At 42.5% G+C, this 22934-nt stretch overlaps 1 protein-coding gene across 21 annotated transcripts in view; it reads right to left on the bottom strand.

The window, feature by feature from the left end:
- Positions 1–2701: 2701 nt before the first annotated feature.
- Positions 2702–22934, bottom strand: part of abi2b (abl-interactor 2b) — a 128919-nt gene continuing 108686 nt past the window's right edge. For 11 of the 21 annotated variants that reach the window (XM_052013544.1, XM_052014384.1, XM_052017649.1 and 8 more), the window contains 5 exons: positions 21731–21958; positions 17639–17815; positions 16924–17010; positions 11720–11899; positions 2702–10045 (listed from right to left, as the gene is read on the bottom strand). In XM_052013544.1, coding sequence (XP_051869504.1) covers positions 9870–10045; positions 11720–11899; positions 16924–17010; positions 17639–17815; positions 21731–21958 — 848 coding nt within the window. In that variant the 3' untranslated portion in view covers positions 2702–9869. The remainder of the gene's footprint in view (positions 10046–11719; positions 11900–16923; positions 17011–17638; positions 17816–21730; positions 21959–22934) is intronic. The other 10 variants (XM_052021812.1, XM_052022606.1, XM_052026682.1 and 7 more) reach the window with 2 other exon arrangements.

Raw genomic sequence — 22934 nt, 5'->3', positions numbered from 1 at the left:
TCAGCCAGTGGTATTAACAAGATTACCCATGAGGATGTTGGCCACAGTCCCATTGAGTGCAACTCACTTGGTTGATATATTACCCAGCTTTCCCGAGAACTGGTCCCAAAGCCTCAGTAATGTAAAACTCTCCTTCCTGCAACACCTTTTCAGGCACATATTTCTTACTTCTTCACTCACTGATGTGTGCTGCCAAGAGTAATCCATAGATTACTAACTTCTGGGTTCTGCTTTTTAATCACTTTCCTAGCTCACTAAAACTTAGCCTGCAGGACCTCACCCCTTTTTCTACCCACGTCATCAGTATTAAAACAGACACAACCTGTTCATTCGCCCCCTGCAGAATATGCAGCAGCTGGTCAGTGATGTCGCTCTGGTGTCAGGATCAAAGACAATGTGCTATCACATCAGTCTACTCACATAACCATCAAATATCCTATAACCATTGTTCTCTTAACCATATTGCTCTTCCCTCCCTGTACACCTGAGCTATCTGTAATGGAAGAGACTTGGTTGTGGCTGCACTCCTCAGGTGAACCTCTCCTTCATCAGTATTCAGAACCAAATACTGGCTAGAGAGCAAGATGCCTTCGGAGGTCTTCTGAAGTACATTCCTGCTTTTATCTAACCATTGCCCAGCAGCACAGTTGGTGGAGCTGCTGCCTCTCTGCTCCAGATGCCTGGCCTCAATCTTGACATTGGGTACTGTGTGGAGTTTGCATGTTTTCTGTGACTGCATGCGATTCCCCTCCTTCCTCGGTCCTCTAGTTTCCTCCCACATCCCAAAGAAATCCTGCATTATTGCAAATTGTCCTTATTGTGTTTGATGGTGGAAGAATCAGGGAGTTAATCTGAGAGAATGGGTTGCAGAGAAATAAGTGGGGGGAATGGGATTGATCGGAGAGCCAACATTGGAGGAAGCCGCTTAGCCCATTGAGTCGACGTTGAAAGGAAATATGAGTGTCTCTGACTGCAGTATCATGAGCTGCAGGGTGACCAGCTTCTGAAACATGCTATCCATCAAACACAGCCTCATGGATGATCAGCAGTGACATTAGCTGCACTCCAGCTCCAAAAATGGGAGTTCCCATGTGGCATAGGATATGTATTTCATAGGCCATGCTTCAATTAATTACATTCACTCACTAAGCAAAAACCAGAATACCACTTCCTTCCCACATTGTGTCAAAATCCTCCACTTACCAAAATTCCTGGTCTTCTACTCTGTTGACACAGTACTCCATGTAACTGGACTACAGTCTACCTACTCCTGCAGGAATTTGCAGTGTGTAAATTGGCTGCTGCATTTCCTACATTGCAACATGACTCAAAACTGCTTCTGTTACGTGATTTGAGATGTCCTGAAAGGCCACATATAAAAGGAAGTCTTTACTTTCTAGGGTGGGTAACCAAAAGTTTAGTCAGTGCGAAGTTTTAAGGAGCAATTTCAAGCACATTGAGGTTTAGAGAAGGAAACCCAGCTGCGGGAGACAATCATCAATTAAAATCTGGGATGTTTGCTTGGTCAGAATTGGAAGGACACAAACATCTCATTGGGCTATAGGAGGCTGCAGTGAGGGAGGGGATATGCTACAGAGAGGCCTGACAAGACTGAGAATTTTGAAATTGATGGGAGTCAACTTAGGTCAGTAAGCACATGGGTTTTGGGTGAGGAGGACTTGCAGAATTACAATAAGGGCAGCAAGACTTAAGGGAGCATGAATTTACACAGGATGGAATAGTCAAGTCTACAGGTAACAAAGGCAAGGCTGAAACAGGAGCTGTCATATATCTGGGCAGAAGTGGTCTCCATGATAACGAAGATATGGGATCTAAGGCTCAGATTTTAGCAGTGATTTCATAAATGTTATAATCAATTCCTAAATCCCACTGATATAAACATAATTATGTGTGATTCTCCCAGGAAAAGGATGAGGTCACCTCTTGCTTTGGTATGGACCGACAACACATCTTTCATAATCTCGTTCCTCATCAGTTACCTCAGACCCCAAAAAACTTAAGTTGAAGCAAGACATCCTCGACCCTAAGGGAGTGCCTAAGAAGAAGGGCTTTAAGTTCAAATCCCATTGTAGTAAACTGTCAGTGAACTCATTTAGATTTGGAAGGTGCATGGTGAAACATTAAGCCTACCTTCACTGTCTCAAGCAATGCCCAATTGAAGAGATTATTTTCCCCCCAGGATTTCCTGCATTTAATTTCAGCCACCAAGCATAATTAAGTATTCTGATTTTCAGTAAATCTGGTAATTTGTTCATGCTCACCAGAAGGATTCTCTTGATAGCTGATTTTCATAAAAATTACAGTCACTTCAGGAGTGACTGGCTCAGCACCACAGTCCCTGGTTGAATTTTAATGGAACTTGAAGAATAAAATGCTGATTCCAGAAAGCTGGAATTCTCAAGGGCAGTTTTCCTTCACAATGGAGATGAAGGCAACAGTTTTAATGCAGAACAACGTAAACATTAGTCAGTTCTAAGGAGACATTAAATTAAAACAGGCCCAGCAAATTTGATCTTTCCTTGCAGTTAGATAGAACAGGTCACCTCCTGAGCTAGAAATAAAGAACATTTAGTAAAGATATCACAACCTTTTTTTGAACATGTGCATAAGTTTGAACTGAAGTTCAGTCATGGAACAAATAAAAAAAAATTCACAATATTTGTGAAAATTGCTGTAGATGTGCTTTAAACATTCCAGTCATTTATCTTTTTATTATTTAAGACTCAAAGCCTTTAGACTTTTTTTTGTACACAGGATACAGTTAATTCACAAAACTTTATTCTTGCACGCACAGAAAATGTACAGCCGTCCCACCCATTAGAAAGGGGAAAAAAAGACGATTTGAGTTTAGTGTCAGCAAGCATATAAACCAACCAATTACCTCCCTGCTACAAACCCCAGCCAATGAGCCTCTGAGCAGACAGCAGACCTCCTATTTCCTCATCTGAGGAGCTGCCAATGGATCAAATCAATGCTTTTTATGCTCAGCAGGGATCTAGATGCAGAAATGAGCAGTAGGTTCAAAGTACATCCTCTTAGCCTGGTGTAAAGGAAGAGGAAGGGGGGAGAGGGCTTCATACAGTTCAATGTGACACCCACACCATCCTTTTCAAAACACATGTCTTGGAGGCTTTTCCTGTTAAATCAGATACCATTAGTATACTTTGCACTATAAACACGCTGCTCCCATGGAGTCTTTCATAGTAATTACTCAATGAAAAAAAGATTTCATTCTGCCTCTACCATCCTGGTAGTCACATGATACAATGATAAAAGGAGCTGCTGATTAATTAACATCCATCAATTAATCTACTAAATGTATGGTGCAATCCCTCAATTCCTCCACTCAAAATAAAAATGTGACTTACCCAACCACCTGGCACTCAGGAGGGATTGAGTCTTTTCTCTCTATCCACTGCCCTCTCAAACCAAAGGCCAAGATATAGTTTCAAGGAAAGTGTTATATTCATTCCAGGTACAGGGTAGTTGCTAAAGCAGCTCCCTGCATGGAGAGCCAGCCCTTTGCAGTGCTTGAGGTCATTTGTGTGCCAGTTGGGTCATTCAATTGCAAAGGGCCTCATGGCAGAGATTGATTACTTACAGATGCACACCCATTTACCAGCAAGGTGTTAATGTTTAGTGACACAGAAATGGTAACCTGAAAGGATGCCCAGAAGAGACCAACAAAGTTGGAACAATGAGGATACAGCTGGTTGCCCCTGCTCTCTCCACTGTGACCAACCAAACCATTGGGAGCCAGTGTGAAATACTCCCATCTGAAGGTTGTCAGTCATCTTAAGGTTGATTTACTTTTTGAAAAGAGAAAATCTTCAATAACAGTTTGAGTTAGACTGTTGCTTTGCACAGAAGATCTTGCATATAACAAACTGCAGATCCCCAAGCTCTTCCCCATTCCCGGGACCCAAGTCAAAGAAACTGGAACCTCAAGATTATGCTTCCTAAACAAACCTTACTTACTGATCTGGAATTGCCCATTTCACCCCCCCATTAATGTCTACATTTCCTGGTGACATGGACTACACTAAACAATGAAGAAATAAAGAAACCCAGGAACAAACCAAGGATCAAACGGAAATTAACCCCTACCTTTGCTGAAAATCTACGTTCCCTGTCGAAAATCCCAGCTCTCTCACAAGAGGCTGAATCTGGTTGTTGCAGAAAAGCAATCCCACCAGAGATCGTATAACATCCCAACCTATTGCCTCTTTCATCATGTAAACAGAAACACAAAGGCCAGTTATATGCTTCCCCTTGATCAACCCCACACCCACTGGCGGGGGGGTGATCACTGGATAGTTCCATTGGATTATTTCCATTTTTCCTTACAACAGAGGCCATTTTGGCCCAATGAGTCTATGCCAGCTCACAGATTAACTGCATTCTCCACTACTCATTTCCTTGTAACCTGTTCTCCTCACTTTCTCATCATTCTATCACTTAGCTCCACATTAGGGACATTTATAGTGGCCAATTAACCCAACTGCCTGCATATCTTTGGGATGAAACCAGATGAAACCTCAGAGTGTGTGCAGACAGACAGGACCAGCTGGAGCTATCGGGCAGCATTTCTATTAACTGCACCACTTTGCCATCTCTTAACTGACAACAGTGCAGGCCGCAACCCTTCAGGTAAGATTTGCTTCCGTATTCTTGCAAGCCTCACGCGTGTAGTAGAATTTTGTGCAAGTGGTGTCAACTAAGCACTATGTGCCACTTGACTGTCAGTATGCTGCCCCTGTGCACCAGTGTGTATGTGCACAGAAGTCTGAGCAACAATTATGATCTGTGGTCATCTTCCCAAACCTGAATGAATTTCCAAGTTCAAATGTTTGGACATCTCTGATGTAATGCTTTATCATGTTACTGCCATCACTGAGCTCAGACATGGGTCACTGGATAAATTTCGGAGTCAGTTTAGCACAAAGGCACATATATTAGAAAGCCCCAAGTTCTGTAGTGATGGTTTGCTTCTCAGCACCCCTGAGTCATGGAGGGTCCTGCTCCTAATTTGGCTCACAGGCTCAAGTTTGGATGCCCCTGCCTTATGGTATTGAAGTGAGGATTAACAATCCAGATTAAAATCCACAGGGATTGGTTTAAGACTGACGTCATTGATCTCAAGATTGGAAACCTCAACACTACAATCGCTAATAAGATCTCAGTCACACATTCTACAGGCAGCAAAAAAAAACAAGGAGCAGGATGTCTGTTAAGAGCGAATCCAAAAGTGGCACTGAATTAGCTAACAACCTGGTATAACAGTGATCTTTAAGAACATCAAAAATAGTAGTCTATTTGGCCCATCGTGCTTGCCCCATCATTCTGTAAGATCATGGTAAATCCTTGAACTCAGCACATTTTCCTGCATGAACTTGTATTCCTTGATTCCTTTAATATCTAAAAAGCTGTCAATCTATGTCTTAACTGAGTCTCCACAGCCCTCTTCCAAAGACATACAACCCTCTGGGTGAAAAAAATTTCTTTTCACCTCTATCCTAAATGGCTGACATCTTGCTTCGTGTTTGCAACCCTTTGTTTTAGACACTTCTGCCAAGGGAAACATGGACTGCACGTCTGTCCAGTCGTTTAAGAATAATGTATCTTTAAATCACCTCTCATTCTTTTAATCTCAGAGTACAGGCCCATTCAACTTAATATTTCCTCCCAAGACAACCCTCCATCCTGGGAAATCAATCTGGCAAATCTGCATTGCACTCTATATATCTTTCATAGATTAGATCTGTACACCACATAACCAATACAGTCTCACCCGGGCTCCAAATAACCGGACAGAGAGGTCTCTACATACGTATTCAAATCAATCTTGCAATAAAGGCCGACCTACCTTTTGCCTTCCTAACTGCTTACTGTACCTACATGTTAACTTCCTGTGTTTCATGTACAATGACACACAGGTCCCTCTGAACACATCTTTCAATCTCTTACCATTTAAATATATGACCTGCTTTCATATTTTCTACCAAAGGAGGCCTTTTCAAAACAACCAAGTTACATACTACAGAAAAGTCAGAAGCAAACTCCAGTTGTTCAATAGGAGGAAAACAAAAAAAAATCAGGAAAACTAGTTAAAAAACAAGGAAAGAGACCAAATGCTCACTCAAATAAGAAATTAGTGCTGTGTGGGAAACCTAAAAAAATCAGTTAATAATGTGCAGCTTCCTTTTAGATTATTGCCTTGGAATGTGTGTGCATTTCAATGAAGGGAAAATTTGGTGATGCTTTTATGGGAGCATTTGGCAGTGTAGTAAGAGGCATTTGGCAGTGAAATGAAGGGGGCATCTGGCAGTATCCCATGTTGGTGGGCCTTGGTACAGTGAAAAATCCCTGCATTTCTGCGACAGAGTAGGAGGATACACATTCCTATCCCACCCACAACAAGAAATGACAAAGTTTAGCTTTAAGAGGAGGATAATGTGAGGAATTAAAGCAAGCTCCAGGACAGGGACTATAGCATGCAGTCTATTCAAACATTACAGACACAGATTCTTGTATATCAAGCTCTAGTCAGTATTCTTCACGCAGCATCTTAGCCAACCCAGAGGACTTAAATCTTACAAAATGATGCATAAAACCAGAGGATATTTACACATTAGTACTGCATAATAAGCAAAGAAACCAAAGGGTCGACCGATACAACAAGAAGGACCAGTACTACAAGGCCATTGACCCGCATTCACTATCTAAAGCACTGGGCTTTTCAGAAGTACCACATCCTCAGGCAGTTGTTTCATTTCTTTAGAGATTTTTATATCCTAAACAGAGGCTAAAATATAAATTATAATGTAAATACACTGCCTAAAATTATAGCTGCAGCTATTATTATTGTGTGCTATTGACAAGTGTATATGTACACTACCCTTGCCGCCTGAAATGTGTACCATTTTTATATAAAGATTTATGTATTAGGGAGCTCATAACCTAAAAAAGTTGCATAAAATTTACAGTGATTTTGGAAGTAAAGGTCATGTTGCAAGGTCAGTTTAGATGAAGAATAAACTTCAGTCCATTGGATTTCTTGCTGCCAGAATATTAACTCTCTTACCTTATGGTTAAGGTGTTTCTTTCATATTTGCACCAAAACAGTTTGCAGATTATCTTATCCAAAATTGGACCAATTTTGCCAAAGTTTGACAAAGCATTCCCTTGTGACTGCATTGAGCCATGAATGCCGATTATGAGCTCAAGAGTTGGATTTGGCTTTGAACTCACAAGTCAGCAATTCAAGGAAAGCTAGATAACTCAGTTAAAGCCAAAAGATGTTTGTGACAATTGCAGAGAAACCACACTTTTTGGACTTTGAGATCCATGCTTTAGAATTCATGCATATATTCTGAATATTGTCAACACAGTACAATGGTGGAAATTGAAAAATGACCTCCAACTCTTGACATTTATCCTGGACGTTTCATCTACTATTCCCAAGTGCCTTTCTATGCCAACTGGAAAGTAAACTAAATGTTATCTAACTGGACTAGCTTGAAGGTTAGTGAAATGGAGTTTGATGACCTTTAATATTTCATGAAGATGGAATAAAAATTACTTTTTTTTTTAAACACATGTTATTTCTCTTGGATTGCTCACAGCAATGGCTGGATTTCCTGGAGACCATAATAATCCTGGAAGGCAATGTTGGCAGCAACCAAGTAACTGTACTGGCCACCCAACAGTGGTATAAATTGTTGTACAATTCCCAGAAACCTGTTCACCAATCTCATCTGAAAGCAAGAATAATCAGTAACAAACAGATCCATTTATAGAACCTGGCTCCTAATCTCCAATTAGTTGCTGTCATACAAGATGTTGAAACTCAGATGGATAATGGCTGTTCTGTAGATCTCCACGTAAATTCATTCTTTAAAGATGACTTTTGCTTATACTCATTTGCTTTTACCAACTTGTATTCTATTTCCAGCAGCCTTTGTCCTCTTCTGGGATCTTTCCACCAGGTTCAGGTGCCCATTGGTCCCATTCTTCATGCATAAGTCCAGGTCGCCAGACAAGTGCACACAATTCCTGGCGAGTTCACTAAGTCACAATCTTTTACTTCAGCAATGTAGTTGTGAGATGAACATAGATCAAATCTTGACTTGGTAACCAAAATGCATCTTGAATAAACACAGAATGAAGTCCTTCACACCCTAGCAGCTTGGTACAAACATGTGTCATCTTCCTCAACTCTCTTCCCAATACCCCCACCCACCACTCCCCAGGTCAAGGCTTGGAATGTCTAAAATTGGCATCAGGACAACTTAAAATCTCAAGCATTCATTAATAAGTCTCCATCAATTCTATTTATTCTGTGATCAACTGGGATCAAGAATATTGTTCAACAAATTTAGGAAAAAGATGAGGAAACAACAAGAAGGTTTTTAGTCTTGCTGCTTCTAACCTTGTTTAACATATTTGACACTACATAATTGGAGAAATTATTAATCTTAAATCTATAATACTGTGTATTACACTTGCAGCTCAATGCCCATTCTCTTGAAATTTCTATGCAACCCAATTCCCGTTAGTACTGTATTCTATCATTAAACTCTTTTAGGACAGTATTTAATTCTGTACCATATTATGATACAGTAATAGATCTGTTCCCATCAATAATATCTCAGTGCTTTCTAGTGATATACCAGCCCTTAACAACACTATAAGCAACTATCGCACAGTGACAAACCTATACTCTTGTAATCCCACCCATGTTGCTCTCTCCAGGCACATCCCACCACCCCCCTCCCATTTAAAAGGGAACAAACCCAGAAAAGTACTTACAGCTGTTTCACAGTGACAGATGAAAACTAAATATACTCGCCAGGCTTTAATGAAATGCCAATTCCCATGCTCCCAGGTGAACCCATACATGAGCCATCTGCCAGCATATCCTGTAAGGCTGCTGTGTAAATTAGTACTGTTATATGACTGCTTCCAACTGATGTCCATATTGAGCCTTGAGGAATAGCTACTTTGAGAACTTCCTTACAAAATGGGAAAGAAAATAGCTTAATTCAGAATCTGGCAGTACCACAGATGCAGTTTGTTTGGGCCATTATCTGGCAAGGTATTTGCCCTGTAGTAACGGTGGTATCGGTCAACCCTTAACACCAGGAATGACTGTGTTGCACGATTGACAGAGCGAGAGCGAGAGAGAGAGAGAGCGAGAGAGAGCGCGCGAGAGAGAGAGCGCGCGAGAGAGAGCGCGCGCGCGAGAGAGAGCGAGAGCGCGAGAGAGAGCGAGAGCGCGAGAGAGAGCGAGAGCGCGAGAGAGAGAGAGCGCAAGAGAGAGAGAGCGCAAGAGAGAGAGAGCGCAAGAGAGAGAGAGCGCAAGAGAGAGAGAGCGCAAGAGAGAGAGAGCGAGAGAGAGAGCGCGCGAGAGAGAGCGCGCGAGAGAGAGCGCGCGCGAGAGAGCGCACGAGAGCGCACGAGAGAGAGAGCGCACGAGAGAGAGAGCGCACGAGAGAGAGCGCGCGAGAGAGAGAGCGCGCGAGAGAGAGCACGAGCATGTGCATGTGTGTGTCTGTGAGAGTATGTGTGTTTGTGCAAGTATGTGTGTGTGCTTGGTTGTGTACACGTGTGCGCAGAGCTCGTTTCACAACAGTCACCAGAGCTTACATTGGAATAAGAGCCTCCCAAGAGACAATGCCACTTTGCTCCATCCTGGTTCAATAAATGTATATATTTTGCATGTTGTTTACTTGAATCCTTCATTTTCAGCTTGTGCATGTCCGAGCATTACAGGAAGCCACAGAGTGTGACAGTACACCAGCAGGAGGGTGGCAGCTGCCAGGGGAGGGGGGGCTGCCTTTCGCACCTCACTCTGCATAGTGCATGATGGATTCCACGTAATTGCCAGGGAACAGACCAGTCACACCGTTCATCACTCCTTCGTACCAGCCATCGTCATTTTTCTTCAGCACATAAATGATGGCGCCCTCTTGGAAAGACAATTCATCCTCTTTGTCTTTTGAATAGTCATAGATAGCAACCACTGTGAACAAAGAACAACAAACATTAACAATGGCACAGGGACCCAGGCACGCTGAACCACAGCAAGGAAAATGATCTTCGTGGAAACCCGTTTTCTCCTGAATGTTCTACATAAACAACCATGGGGCAATGGCTTAATGCAACAAGCCTCCACTTACTAAGCCACCATACTGGGATGCCAGGTGTCATCCCTCCACCAAAATAGTTGTTCTCAGGGGAATTGAATCTGCTGGAATTGCAGTCTGATCTTTTGGACCAAGGACCTGGTTCCAAATCCAGCAATAACTAGTGACCCGAAAACCTCCTCTACTTGCTGACTGTAAACTTTGAGGGACAAGTAAATTGGATCATAGAAGCATTCAAGGGAGATGGGTATCATCAATGTTTGTGCGGTAATTCCATCAACCCAAAGTAACAAAGGCAGAGACTTTCTGTGAAACCACAGACTTGCATTTGCTGTAATGGAATATGGTGCAATATTGCTTGCATTAAGTCTGCAAATTACTGACATTTGCCTGACTTTAAATTGAGAGAATAGATTGCTTTAATTACTGCAATTCATGCTGTCAAAGACCCTTTTAACTATTCTTAAATGTCTCTGATAATCAGAAACAACTAAAAGTTGAAATGGGCATAAATATAAAAAATTTAAAACAATAAGTTTACACTAAATTTTGTTGAAATTATAGAAATGAAACACAAGCACGAACTGAGTAAAATAAAAAAGAAATTACTTTTCCAGTTTAGGTCAGCAACCCCATTCAAATGAATGAGGCTGCATACGGTAACCATGTGTAGTGCAAAGCCAAATGGCTAACTGTGAAATGCTTCTGGCCCTAGCAATGTTTAAGAGACATTTAGACAGACACATAAACATGCAGGGAATAGAGAGATACAGATCACGTGCAGGCAGATGGGATGAGTTAGACTGGCATCATGGTTGATGCAGATACAGTGGGCCAAAGGGCCTTTTTCTATGCTGTACTGTTCTATGGACAACTGAGCTCCATCTTGTGACTCCAGTCTTGGAAGTCCAGTGTTGGAGTGGGAAGTTTCACACACTGGCATCTGACCTCTGGTAGGTTCCTGACTTCCACATTGCAATGGGGAAGCCAGGAAGTCATGACCACACTGACTGCGCAACGCAGTTAGCTGGCAGTTCCTCACTGAATAGTTGGGATGGCTATCAATATGCTCTGGCCCATGTGAATGAATTCATGCAGTTAAGCCTCCCTACTCTCAATGTATTCAGCTAGAGGTTTTTGCAGCATCTTCACTGTGCTCCGCATCCTTACAATAATGGAAACAATTCCCATCAACATTCACAAATCCTCTCATCAGGCTGGTGGTCCAGGGAAAATAGGAGTGCACCAGGAGCCCAACCAAATTTATTTTCTTCACATGAACCTAAAGCACCATCATTAGCAGGCTGTTCAACAGTGGAGGCATCATGTCTAATCTTTAGCAGCTGTGCACAGGCATGTAGTCATTTTCCAGCAGGGGTCATCAAGTTGTGATCATGTGTAAAGTCCTCCCGAATTTCTAGCACATTAAGAGCAGATACCGAGGATAAATGTGGAGCTGGCAGTACTGCTGGTTGTGACGATGACAAATTTAAACACAATACATTAAGAAAGACACTTGGCCCAAAAAACCCTCACAAAACCACATTTACCTTTCTCCAAATAATTCTTAGGTGCCCAGGGTGGATCTTCCTCTGCATATGGGTCACTGTACTCCACCACAGCTGTCTCTTCCTCCTCATAATCCTCTGGTGGTGGGGGAGGTGGGGGTGATTCATCAAATACTACATCATCAGCTGGTGGAGGTGGAGGAGGGGTTGAGCCATCTGAAACTATAATAGTGATGTTAAGTTAAGAGAAAGCTTACATTTATTTGGTCCTTCCATGATCTCGGTATGCCTCAAATTACTTTACAACCAAATACACACTTCTAAATTGTGTGAAGGAAGCATGGCAGCTAATTTGTGCACAGCAAATTCAAACAAACAGCAATGAGATAAGTGACAAAGTAACCTGTTCTAACTGTTGACTGTAGTTAAGTATTGATCCAAGGCACTGAGCAGAACTCCCCTGATCTATAAACCAGTCCCAAGAAGTTTGTTAGAGGAGATGGGAGAAGCTGGACAAATATAAATTCAACAGTGCAAATATGTCAACAATGTATTCATTCTACAGAAATTAATTAAAATTTGACAATAGAGGTTTATATTCAAAGAGAATACATTAAGAAAAAGTGCTAAAAGGCTTCTTAAAAATAATCCAGTACATGTCCAAATCCTTTTGCCATAGAAGTTATTCAACCATTGCAGGAACAGATTATTAACTGAATTTAAAAGGGCAACACTGTTAGAGCTTACTCTTTTATCCAAATGCTGAATGTTTCTGGGTATGATATGTAAGAATTGGTACTCAATTTTCAAATGAGAAAAAAAGATTTCCAGTTTGCTTTTCCCCAAAAACTATAACCTTTAACACTACATTCATTTGCACAACACGCACATTGAATTGGAGGAGGAATGATATGCACTTCAATCCCAGTGCCATTTGAGTGTATCCAGAAGCTACATAACTTTAATAAGCACTTCCGTTTTTATGCATTCTGCAGTTTGCACATTCTCCCAGTGACTGCGTGGGTTTCCTCCCACATCCCAGAGATGTAGAAGGAAGGAGAGAGCTGTTCCAATGGGACGGGCTCCACCCGAACCATGCTGGGGACCAGGGTCCTGGCGGATTGCATAACTAGGGCTGTGGATATGGTTTTAAACTAAGTAACAGAGGGGTGGGTTCAACAGATTGAAAAATTATGGATAAAGTAAAAGGGAAGGAGCGTGCAGGAGAGGTTACTGAAGTCTCCAGAATAAAAAAATACAAAGTTTAGAAAGGGATAAGAATTTAACTTCAGGCAACATGGAGACAAATTTGAGAAGGGTAGTGAATACAGGACTGAAGGTGTTATATTTGAATGCATGCAGTATATGAAATAAGGTAGATGAGCTCATAGCGCAGTTAGAGATTGGCAGGTACCATGTTGTGGGCATCAGAGTCGTGGTTGAAAGAAGATCACAGCCCTGAGCTAAACGTCCTTTCAAAAAGACAGGCAGGTGGGCAGAGGGGGCGGGGTGGTTCTGTTGGTTAAAAACTGAAATCAAATCCTTAACAAGAAATGACACAAGGATCAGAAGATGTAGAATTCTTGTGGGTAGAGTTAAGAAGCTGCAAGGGTAAAAAGAGCCTGATAGGAATTATATTCAGGCCTCTGAATAGTGGCCAGGATGTGGGGTACAAATTACAACAGGAGATAGGAAAGGCATGTAATAGGTTGGTCATGGGGGATTTCAATGTGCAGGTAGAATGGGAAAATCAGGTTGGCACTGGATCCCAAAAGAAGGAACTTGTAGAATACCTACGAGATGGCTTTTTAGAGCAGCTTGTGGTTGAGCCCACTGGGGAAAAGGCAATTCTGGATTTGGTGTTGCGCAATGAACCAGATTTGATTAGGGAGCTTAAGGTAAAGGAACCCTTAGGAGGCAGTGGTCATAACATGATAGAATTCACCCTGCAATTTGAGAAGATGTCAGATATATCGGCATTACAGTTGAGTAAGGGAAACTACAGAGCCATGAGAGAGGAGCTGGCCAAAATAGATTGGACGGGGATCCTCGCAGGGATGGCAGAAGAACAACAATTGCAGGAGTTTCTGGGGTTAATTCAAAAGAAACAGGATCAGTTCATCCCAAAGAAGCAGCAGTATTCTAAAGGGAGGATGAGGCAACCGTGACTGCTGGAAAATGACACTGGAGAGGTAGTGATGGGTAACAAAGAAATGACAGACAAACTGAATAAGTATTTCGCATCAGTCTTCACTGTGGAAGACACCAGCAACATGCCAGAAATTCGAGAGAGTCAGGGGGCAGAAGTGAGTGTCGTTGCTATTACTAAGGAGAAGGTGCTTGGGAAGCTAAAAGGTATGAAGGTGGATAAGTCACCTGGACCGGATGGACTACACCCCAGGATTCTGAAAGAGGTAGATGAAGAGAGTGTGGAGGCATTAGTAGATCTTTCAAGAATCACTAGATTCAGAAATGGTTCCAGAGGACTAGAAAATTGCAAACGTCACTCCATTCTGTAAGAAGTGAGGGAGGCAAAAGACAGGAAATTAGACGCCAGTTTGCCTGACTTCAGTGGTTGGTAAGCTGTTAGAGTCCATTATCAAGGATAAAGTTTCAGGGTACTTGGAAGCACATGATAAAATAGGCCAAAGTCAGCATGGTTTCCTTTAGGGGAAATCTTGCCTGAAATCTGTTGAGGATTCTTTGACGAAGTAACAGGCAGGATAGACAAGAGAATCAGTGGATGTTGTTTGCTTGGATATTCAGAAGGCCTTTGACAAGGTGTCGCACATGAGGCTGCAAAACAAGATAGGAGCCTGTGGTATTCCAGGAAAGGTACTAGCATGGATAGAAGATTGGCTGACTGGCAGAAGGCAAAGAGTGGGAATAAAGGGGGCCTCTTCTGGTTGGCTGCGGTGACTGGTGGTGTTCTGCAGGGGTCAGTGTTGGGTCTGCTACTCTTCACACTTATATGTTAATGATCTGGATGACGGAATTGATGGCTTTGTGGCCAAGTTTGCAGATGATACAAAGATAGGTGGAGGGGCAGGAAGTGTTGAGGAAGCAGGGAGTCTGCAGAAGGACTTGGACAGGTTGGGAGAATGGGCATAGAAGTGGCAGATGTAATACAGCGCAGGGGAGTGTATGGTCATGCACTTTGGTAGAAGGAATAATAGCGTAGACTATTTTCTAATCGAGGAGAGAATTCAGAAATCGGAGGTGCAAAGGGACTTAGGAGTCCCAGTGCAGGATTCCCTAAAGGTCAACTTGCAGATCCAAGTCCATAGTGAGGAAGTCAAATGCAATGTTAGCATTCATTTTGAGAGTACTAGAATATAAAAGTAAGGATGTAATGCTGAGGCTTTATAAGGCATTGGTCCGATCACATTTGGAGTATTGTGAGCAGTTTTGGGCCCCATATATAAGGAAGAATGTGCTGGCATCGGAGAGGGTCCAGAGGAGGTTTACAAGAATGATCCTGGGAATGAAACGGTTAATATCTGAGGAGCGTTTGATGGCTCTGGGCCTATACTTGCTGGAGTTCAGAAGGATGAGGGAGGATCTCATTGAAACCTACCGAATATTGAAAGGCCTGGATTAAGTGCACATGAAGAGGATGGTTTCCAGTAGTAGGAGAGTCTAGGACCAGAGGGCACAGCCTCAGAATAGAAGGATGTCCCTTTAGAATAGATGAGGAGGAGTTTCTTTAGCCAGAGGGTGGTGAATCTGTGGAATTCATTGCCACAGACAGCTGTGGAGGCCAAGACATTGGGTATATTTAATGCGGAGGTTAATGGGTTCCTGCTTAGTAAGGGCATCAAAGGTTACGGGGAGAAGGCAGGAGAATGGGATTGAGAGGGAAAATTAAATCAGCCATGATCGAATGGCAGAGCACACTCGATGGGCCGAATGACCTAATTCTGCTTCTGTGTCTTATGTGCTGGTTGCTAGGTTGACTGCCCATTGAGATGAAGTTGATAGGAATGTGGGGGGAATAAAAAATGTGATTAGTGTAAGGTTGGTGTGAATAGGTACTTGATATGGAAGGACCTGTTTCTGTGCTGTATAACACTATAACTAGACATTTGCAATTACTCCTCCAGCCTTTCTTCACAATCAGAATTAACTACATTAAGTAATCAGAAAAAAAATGAACAAACGGATCAAACACTTCCTTTTATCTAAGTTCTAGGCCACACCACATTCCCTGTTGAAGTCAATGTGGCAATGACAGTTAATAATAACCTCAGCTGGATTAATCCTGGTGTCTTAGTTCCAGGTCTTTATTCAATTCCAACTCAGACTGATAGGCTGGAAGTTTCTGCTTGCTGCAACAGAGCTCTGTGAATGTTATTGTGTTCCAAGGATGGGAAATAATAATCCTCATCAACTTTGTTTTGTGCAATAGTTTTCAGCTTATAAAAAATTGTTAGAGCCAAATTAACTCCGTCCCTAGCATAGCAGTCAACATATCTAGCTCTATATCTACATGGTGTTCCTCCTTTCCTCCCTCTAGTTTTGTTCAATAATCATCTCAGACATCTTCTCTCACAGCTCAGATCACTCACCCCAGACATCCCCTCACCACCCTCAGATCAGCCACCCCAGACATCCCCTTACCACCCCCAGCTCATTCACCACCCCAGACATCCCCTTCACCCCCCCAAGATCACTCATCACCCCAGAGATCCCTCTTAGAATCCAGTTCATTGGAAAGTTCAACAATAAAGCTAATAAATGGTTATTCCACTTGACTATGCTGAATAATCTATGTAACCAGAGCACTTGCTGTTCATTTTTTCTGCAATCATGTGTACCCAGTATCTAACCTATCCTATAACCATTTTGTGAGAGAGCGCACAATGCTCTGTACCCAACTCGAGTTGGACCTTGCCTGAGACAATAATAAAACAGAACGCTGAAAGAATTCAGCTGGTGAAGCAGCATTTGTGGGGACAAAAGGTGCAAGTCAACTTTTCGGGTCGAGACCCTCCCTCTATCCTGAAACGTTGACTTACACCTCTTGTCTCCACAGATGATGCAAGATCTGCTGAGTTCTTGCAGCGTTCTGTTATTCATTCCAGATTCCAGCACCTGCAGTCTCTTTTGTCAATGTACCTTGCCTGACTGCAGATTAACAAATACTGTGGCAAATAGCAAATTATTTTTCTTGTGACAGTTGGCCTGTTCTCGATGCAATGCCTTGGAGAACATCCGCTTTCAGAAAATGGAAAGAGTGGACTTACTATTGTCCTGAACTCTGGCCACGAAGCCCATCAGTGGCAGCTGTGGTGTAACCTGCAGGATAGAAGGTGGCGGTGGAGCAAGGGGCGCTGCACACAAGAGCAGTCACAGGAAGGTGGCAAAGGAAAGGAACAAACAGCTGTCAGAAGCAGCAGATAAAACTTTTACAAACAAAACAAGTAGAAACACCTGCAAGACAAGGCTGAATCTATAAAAACACACCAGCCACAAAACCAGCGGGAAATGCAAAGCTTTCTCAACCAGGGAAGCAGAGAACAACTGCATGCAGATAAGTACCAATCAAAACCAACAGCAGACATACATTACACTTTTCCCAGATAAATTGAATTTAAGATTGCGGGAGATTACATTAATCCAACCTTGCCCTCTTCTCAGTCTTACTTATTTCCATCCCAACTAATTTCCCATCATGCTCATAAGTACTCTGGAATCTGAAGCACAGATGCAAAGTTGAGCTGCTGGTCTGGCCTTTCAGAGGTCACTGCTCAAGCATTCTGTCAGATCTTGATACATAACAGCTTGGGGATTATGTAGGTTGATTCCTATCGCTGCAATACTCAGTTCCTAATCTGTAACATGTTCTAATTCCCAACCGTAACAATGAGTTGAAATGGTAGACGACCTATAGCTTGTGATCCCAAGACCCAAGAATCCCCCGGATGAGGAAAAACAAGTGGTGACGAAGGCAGGCTTTACCTCTTGATTCAGTTGCCTGGTTCTGACAGTAGTACGGACCTCCGTTGACTTGGTTCTGTAGACTGGCCTGTGAGGCCAAGGATGGTGGGCGCCTGTAGCCAGGCAGAGAACCTCCAATAGTGGTAGGATTCTGCCGTTGCACTGGTCGATTCATGCTGTAGAACTGGGTAGTATGCCCTGAAAAATTTGAGGGAGGAGAAGTCACTTTCCTAGTTAAAGCCTTTCAATCAAGAAGTTACGTTTTCATACAGCATATTTTAGATTCTCATCCCAAGCACTTTAAAGCCTACAAAATGCAGTCATCGTTGTAATATAGGAAACCACAGTCAATTCGCACACAAGCAAATCTATGGTCATATAACTTACATGATGTAATTTCAGTAAAAGGTAATTGGGCCAACTGGCCTGTGCAGCAATTCAATACCATCTGTGATCGTGGTTGAAGAAAATGTTTCTGCAAGGACAATGAGAGAATTCCACTGCCTCTCTTAAAAGAGCTCCCAGGATATTTTATATCCACTTGAGGGGCCAGCTGGAGTCTTGATTAAACATCTCATTTGGGAGACAGATGAATTTTCAGCAGAAGCCAGACAAGAAAACTGCAAGACCAGCTCAGAATGCACAATTTACTTTGGGAATATTCTACTTCACATGTCAAAACAGAGACTTGAGACCCAACAACTAAAAGGAAAAGAATTAAATACCAAAAGTCTGAAGCCAACTCTAACCCCTTATCAACACTAAACATCTGCAATGAAAAATCAACTGTTCAGTACTGGCTCGCGATTTAAACTACAACACGTTGGATGAGAAGTTGGATCAAATATAACTGAAAGATCAGGTATTCTGGATTTGTATTTTTCATGCATCCTTCAACAAACAAATTATTTGGGTCCCTCTTCAATATGAAGTCCAATATGAGACATGAGATCATCTCATAAGTCTGTACACGAGTCATACAAACCTAATAACTACTCAGAAGGACTCACCTCATTCACACACACTGCATTGCAGCCAAATAAAGGTAATGGAAAAGTTGCTTCTGAGGCAGTTCTTTGTCCATTTAAAATGAAGTCGAGTTCTTGAATAGAGAAGCAGCACCCTAATGTTCAATGCACACAAGTAGAGCAGGCAGACCAAACACCTTGCTTCCACCCCAAGCTGTCATTCCAATGATGAGTGGGGAGCACAGGCCAGAAGTGAACCCATATCAGAAGTGGCGGGAGGTCCAAGCCAAAGACTGGAGCAGAACCCAAGCTGTAGGGTAGGAGAAGCCCTCCCATAGTGAGAGGGTTGGGGACGTAATCTGTTTGCTGCCCAGATTTGCCGCCTTTATGCATGGTGGAACAAGGTGAAGTTGGCTTGGAGTGCAACAGAGGGTAAGCTTTGAAGTCCTGGTGTCTAATTCTTTCCTTTGCAGTGAAAGAGGGAACACCGAGGATGAGGGGAGTGACAGGTGGGTGAGGGAAACTGAATCAAGAGGTTATGGGGAAGAAAGGTAGGAGGTGATCCCGGACTGCAGGGGTAGGAGGTGTGGGGAAGGCAGGCTGGTCAGAGGGGTAGGACTGGAGGAAAGTCTAGCCATTGGGTGGTGGGAGAAAGAGGCTGGACTGAGTGCTTGGTTTTATTCTCCTTTTGGTTCTCTACATCTGTGGATTTATAGCCTTTTGTAGCACATCTTACTGTCAGCAGAGATGAGATTAATTTACTCAGAAAAGGTCAATGATTTCTGCTCCACGATTCCAGTAACATCGCTGTGCAAACGATATTACCAACAAATTTTGCGAAGTCTGCACTGAGTCAATGGAGTTTAAGTCTGCTAATCCTCAAATGACAGGCAATATACAGAGATGGATGAAATTTTGCTCTAGCTTTGCTTTTCATGACAATATACTGCATTCCTCAGACTGGAGCACTTTCATATTTCACTCTGTGCCCTATTCTCAATGATTAACTCTGTGCATTCAGTGCTTGGGCTCCCCCAGCAGTAGATTTAATCAGTGCCCCTGGCTAGGACTAGGAAAGCTGCTTCTGATCACTATCCAGTAAATACTCCAAAGTGCTGCCTGGCATTGATGATACCTTCAAAGATGGAGATGACTCCTTTAGGATCAAAGGGGAAGACCACTCAGCCCTTGAAGCTTTTCTCATTAATAAAATGTACCTCACTTCCACTTACCACTGTATTACCATTTATCCATGTCACTTGATATGCTTGCCTAACAAAAATCAGTCTTCAAAGCTCCAATTCACTATGCATCAAAAAGGGATATCTGAACAAGCTCCTTTACCCAGAAAGTGTGGGGATTCCATATTCTCACCAGACTTTTGGAAAGATAATTTCCATTTTCCCCAAAATCTTTCCAGAAAAAGTTCTTCCCAATTTAATATCCGAATACCCTAGCTCTAATTTTATGGTTACGACCCTTGTTCTGGTAATAAACTAGAGGAATCAGTTTCTCTCTATCCACCTTATCTCCAACAAAAAAATAATGGTTATGGACCCCCAGCCAGAATAAGACCCATCAACCACTACCCTTTGCCCATAGAAGACAGAAGGCAGTGGTTGATGGGTCCTATTCTGGCTGGAGGTATGTGACTAGTGGTGTTTCACAGGGATCTGTACTGGGACCTCAGCTGTTTGTGATATATATATACTGTATATACATTAAACGACTTGGATGAAAACATGGATAGGTGGGTTAGTAGGTTTGTCAATGACACAAAGATTGGTAGTGGTGTGGTTAGTGTAGAAGATTGCCAAAGGATACAGCAGGATATAGATCAGTTACAGATATGGGTGGAGATATGGCAGATGGAGTGCAATCCAGGCAAGTGTGAGGTGTTGCACTTTGGGAGATCAAATGGAAGGGGAAAGTACACTGTTAATGGCAGTACCCTTAACAGTGTTGATGTACAGAGGGATCTTGGGGTCCAAATCCATAGCTCCCTGAAGTGGTCGCACAAGTTGATAAGGTGGTAAAGAAGGCATATGGCATACTTGCCTTTTTTAGTCAAGTCATTGAGTTCAAGAGTCAGGAAGTTACGTTGCAGCTTTATAAAACTCTAGTAAGGCCGCATCTGGAGTATTGCATTCAATTCTGGTTGCCCCATTATAGGAAGGGTGTGGAGGATTTGAAGAGGGTGCAGAAGAGTTTTACCAAGGTGCTGCCTGGATGAGAGGGCATGTGTTACAAGGACAGGTTAGACAAACTGGGGTTGTTTACTCTGGAGCGGTGGAGGCTGAGGGGAGACCTGATAGAAGTTCACAAAATAATGAGAGACATAGATAGACAGCCAGTATCTTTCTCCCCATGGTTGAAATGTCTAATACAAAAGGGCATACATTTAAGGTGAGGGGGAAAGATCAAAGGAGATGTGCGGGCAAGCTTTTTTTAAACAGAGAGAGTGGTGGGTGCATGGAATGCAATGCCAGGTGTGGTGGTGGAGGCAGATACAACAGAGATGTTTAAAGGGTTCTTAGAGAGGCACATGAATATGCAGAGAGTCGAGGTATATGGACCATGTGCAGGCAGAAGGGATTAGTTTAATTAGGTATCATTAGCTTAATTAGTTCAGCACAACATTGTGGGCTGAAGGGCCTGTTCCTGAGCAGTATTGTTCTATGTTCTACTTGCATGGATTTCAGAAGGAAAGTAAACAAGGATAGTAAATGCTGCTTGATCCGCTGAGTTCCTCCAACTGTTTTTTTTTGCTGCTGAAAATGTGGAAGATTTGAGCAGCCAAGTCTGCTCCTGTTGTTTGATTCACATCACAATCCACATTTGTTGCAAAAGCATGAACACATTCTGAATTGGAGGGTTTGACAGGGATCATGCTCCTTAGGAACTGTGAGTAAAACAGTTTAAATGAAGTCTACTTATTCTTTCTAACCGCTGTCATAATCCCTGTCGTTTTTTTAAAGTATGAAAATACATTAATTAGTTTTTATTTCTACCAATCTTACTTGCAATGGATGTGCTGCATTGACTTTTTAAGCCAATTTAGATTGGTTAGGTGTAGATTTTACTCCAAGACTGCCTGAGAAACAACTGCGTTGACAGAGCAAGAGAGTGAGAAAGACAGACTCACCTGCAGTAGGAGCGGAAGAGACAGCAGGGAGAGATGGTGAGATGAAGCCATCAGCAAAGGGCTGAGCTCCTGCTATGGAGTCTGGGGTCAGTATTGGAACATGGGCAGGGGTTGCAGAGGGAACAGGACCTTGAGTTGAAGCAGGTACTGCAGCGGAGGCAGGAGCAGCAGGAACAGGGGCTGGAGTAGGATTAGGGGTGGTAGGTGGTGGAGGCGTACCAGCAGAGCCTTAGGGGAGGGTATAAAAGGATTAACACAAAGGAGAACATTAGCTGGGATAAGAAAGCTTGTTGAGCAGTTAGTTAAAGTTCCAATCATACAAGAATCATACTTATAACATTACAAAACGATTCTCTAGAAAAAAATACCCACAAACTGAGTGAAAACTCACTATTCAGACATTGTGAAGTTGTATTGCCCCACAGAGTCTTACGCAAGGAGGTTACCTGCTTTGAACCGCAAACATTTGTTAACAGTTAATATAAAATCGCTTGCCATATCTTGATTTGCTCTTCTGACACTGCCAACTCCTTCCTCAAAAGCTATTACTGTCATGTATTTCACGCAAGTGGCTTTCCTTGAAGGTAAACAATAGTAATGCGAGCTTTAGCAGCAGATTTAACCACTGGGTCTTCATAACCAATCCTGATCCTTTCAGCCAAACTCCACACTCACTTTCAAGTGGAGGATGGTGTCACTAGATTGTGATCAGAAGTGACAACCTCACCTACCTGCTTCAGGAGGGACTGGGGCTGACAGTATCACCCTTGCAAAGTTGGCAGGGATCAGTAATGCCATCAGAGCACAAACACTTCCCTGGGCAGAAAGTAAATCAGGACCAGCAGTGACAGAAGGTAGTTATGGAAAAGCAAACAAAAAATCATTTTCTGTTTTTATTTAAGGGAATAGTTATTTGTATGAAGCAACATTATTTTTCACCAAATAGAGAAGTGCCTGAAATGACCACCATTAAGGATTGCACCAATGAAGGTATTTTTGTAGAAGATTTAAAGGCATTCCATCACAGTCCCCTTTCAAAAATTGCTCCTTCCCATCCCTGATGAAATTCCGGAAATCAAATACATGTGACCAACAGCACAAGTACTATAACATCCTTTTGGTAATGGTGTCAAGATTTCTCAATTGCTTCAGAAATACACCAAGATGGTCAACACCTTCATAGGGATCAACAGGAAATGGGGGG

The sequence above is a fragment of the Pristis pectinata genome, chromosome 1 (genome assembly GCF_009764475.1).
Source record: "Pristis pectinata isolate sPriPec2 chromosome 1, sPriPec2.1.pri, whole genome shotgun sequence".
NCBI classification, from domain to species: Eukaryota; Metazoa; Chordata; class Chondrichthyes; order Rhinopristiformes; family Pristidae; genus Pristis; species Pristis pectinata.
The sequence above is the reverse complement of the archived record's forward strand: the minus strand, read 5'-3'. Positions and strand labels throughout refer to the sequence as shown.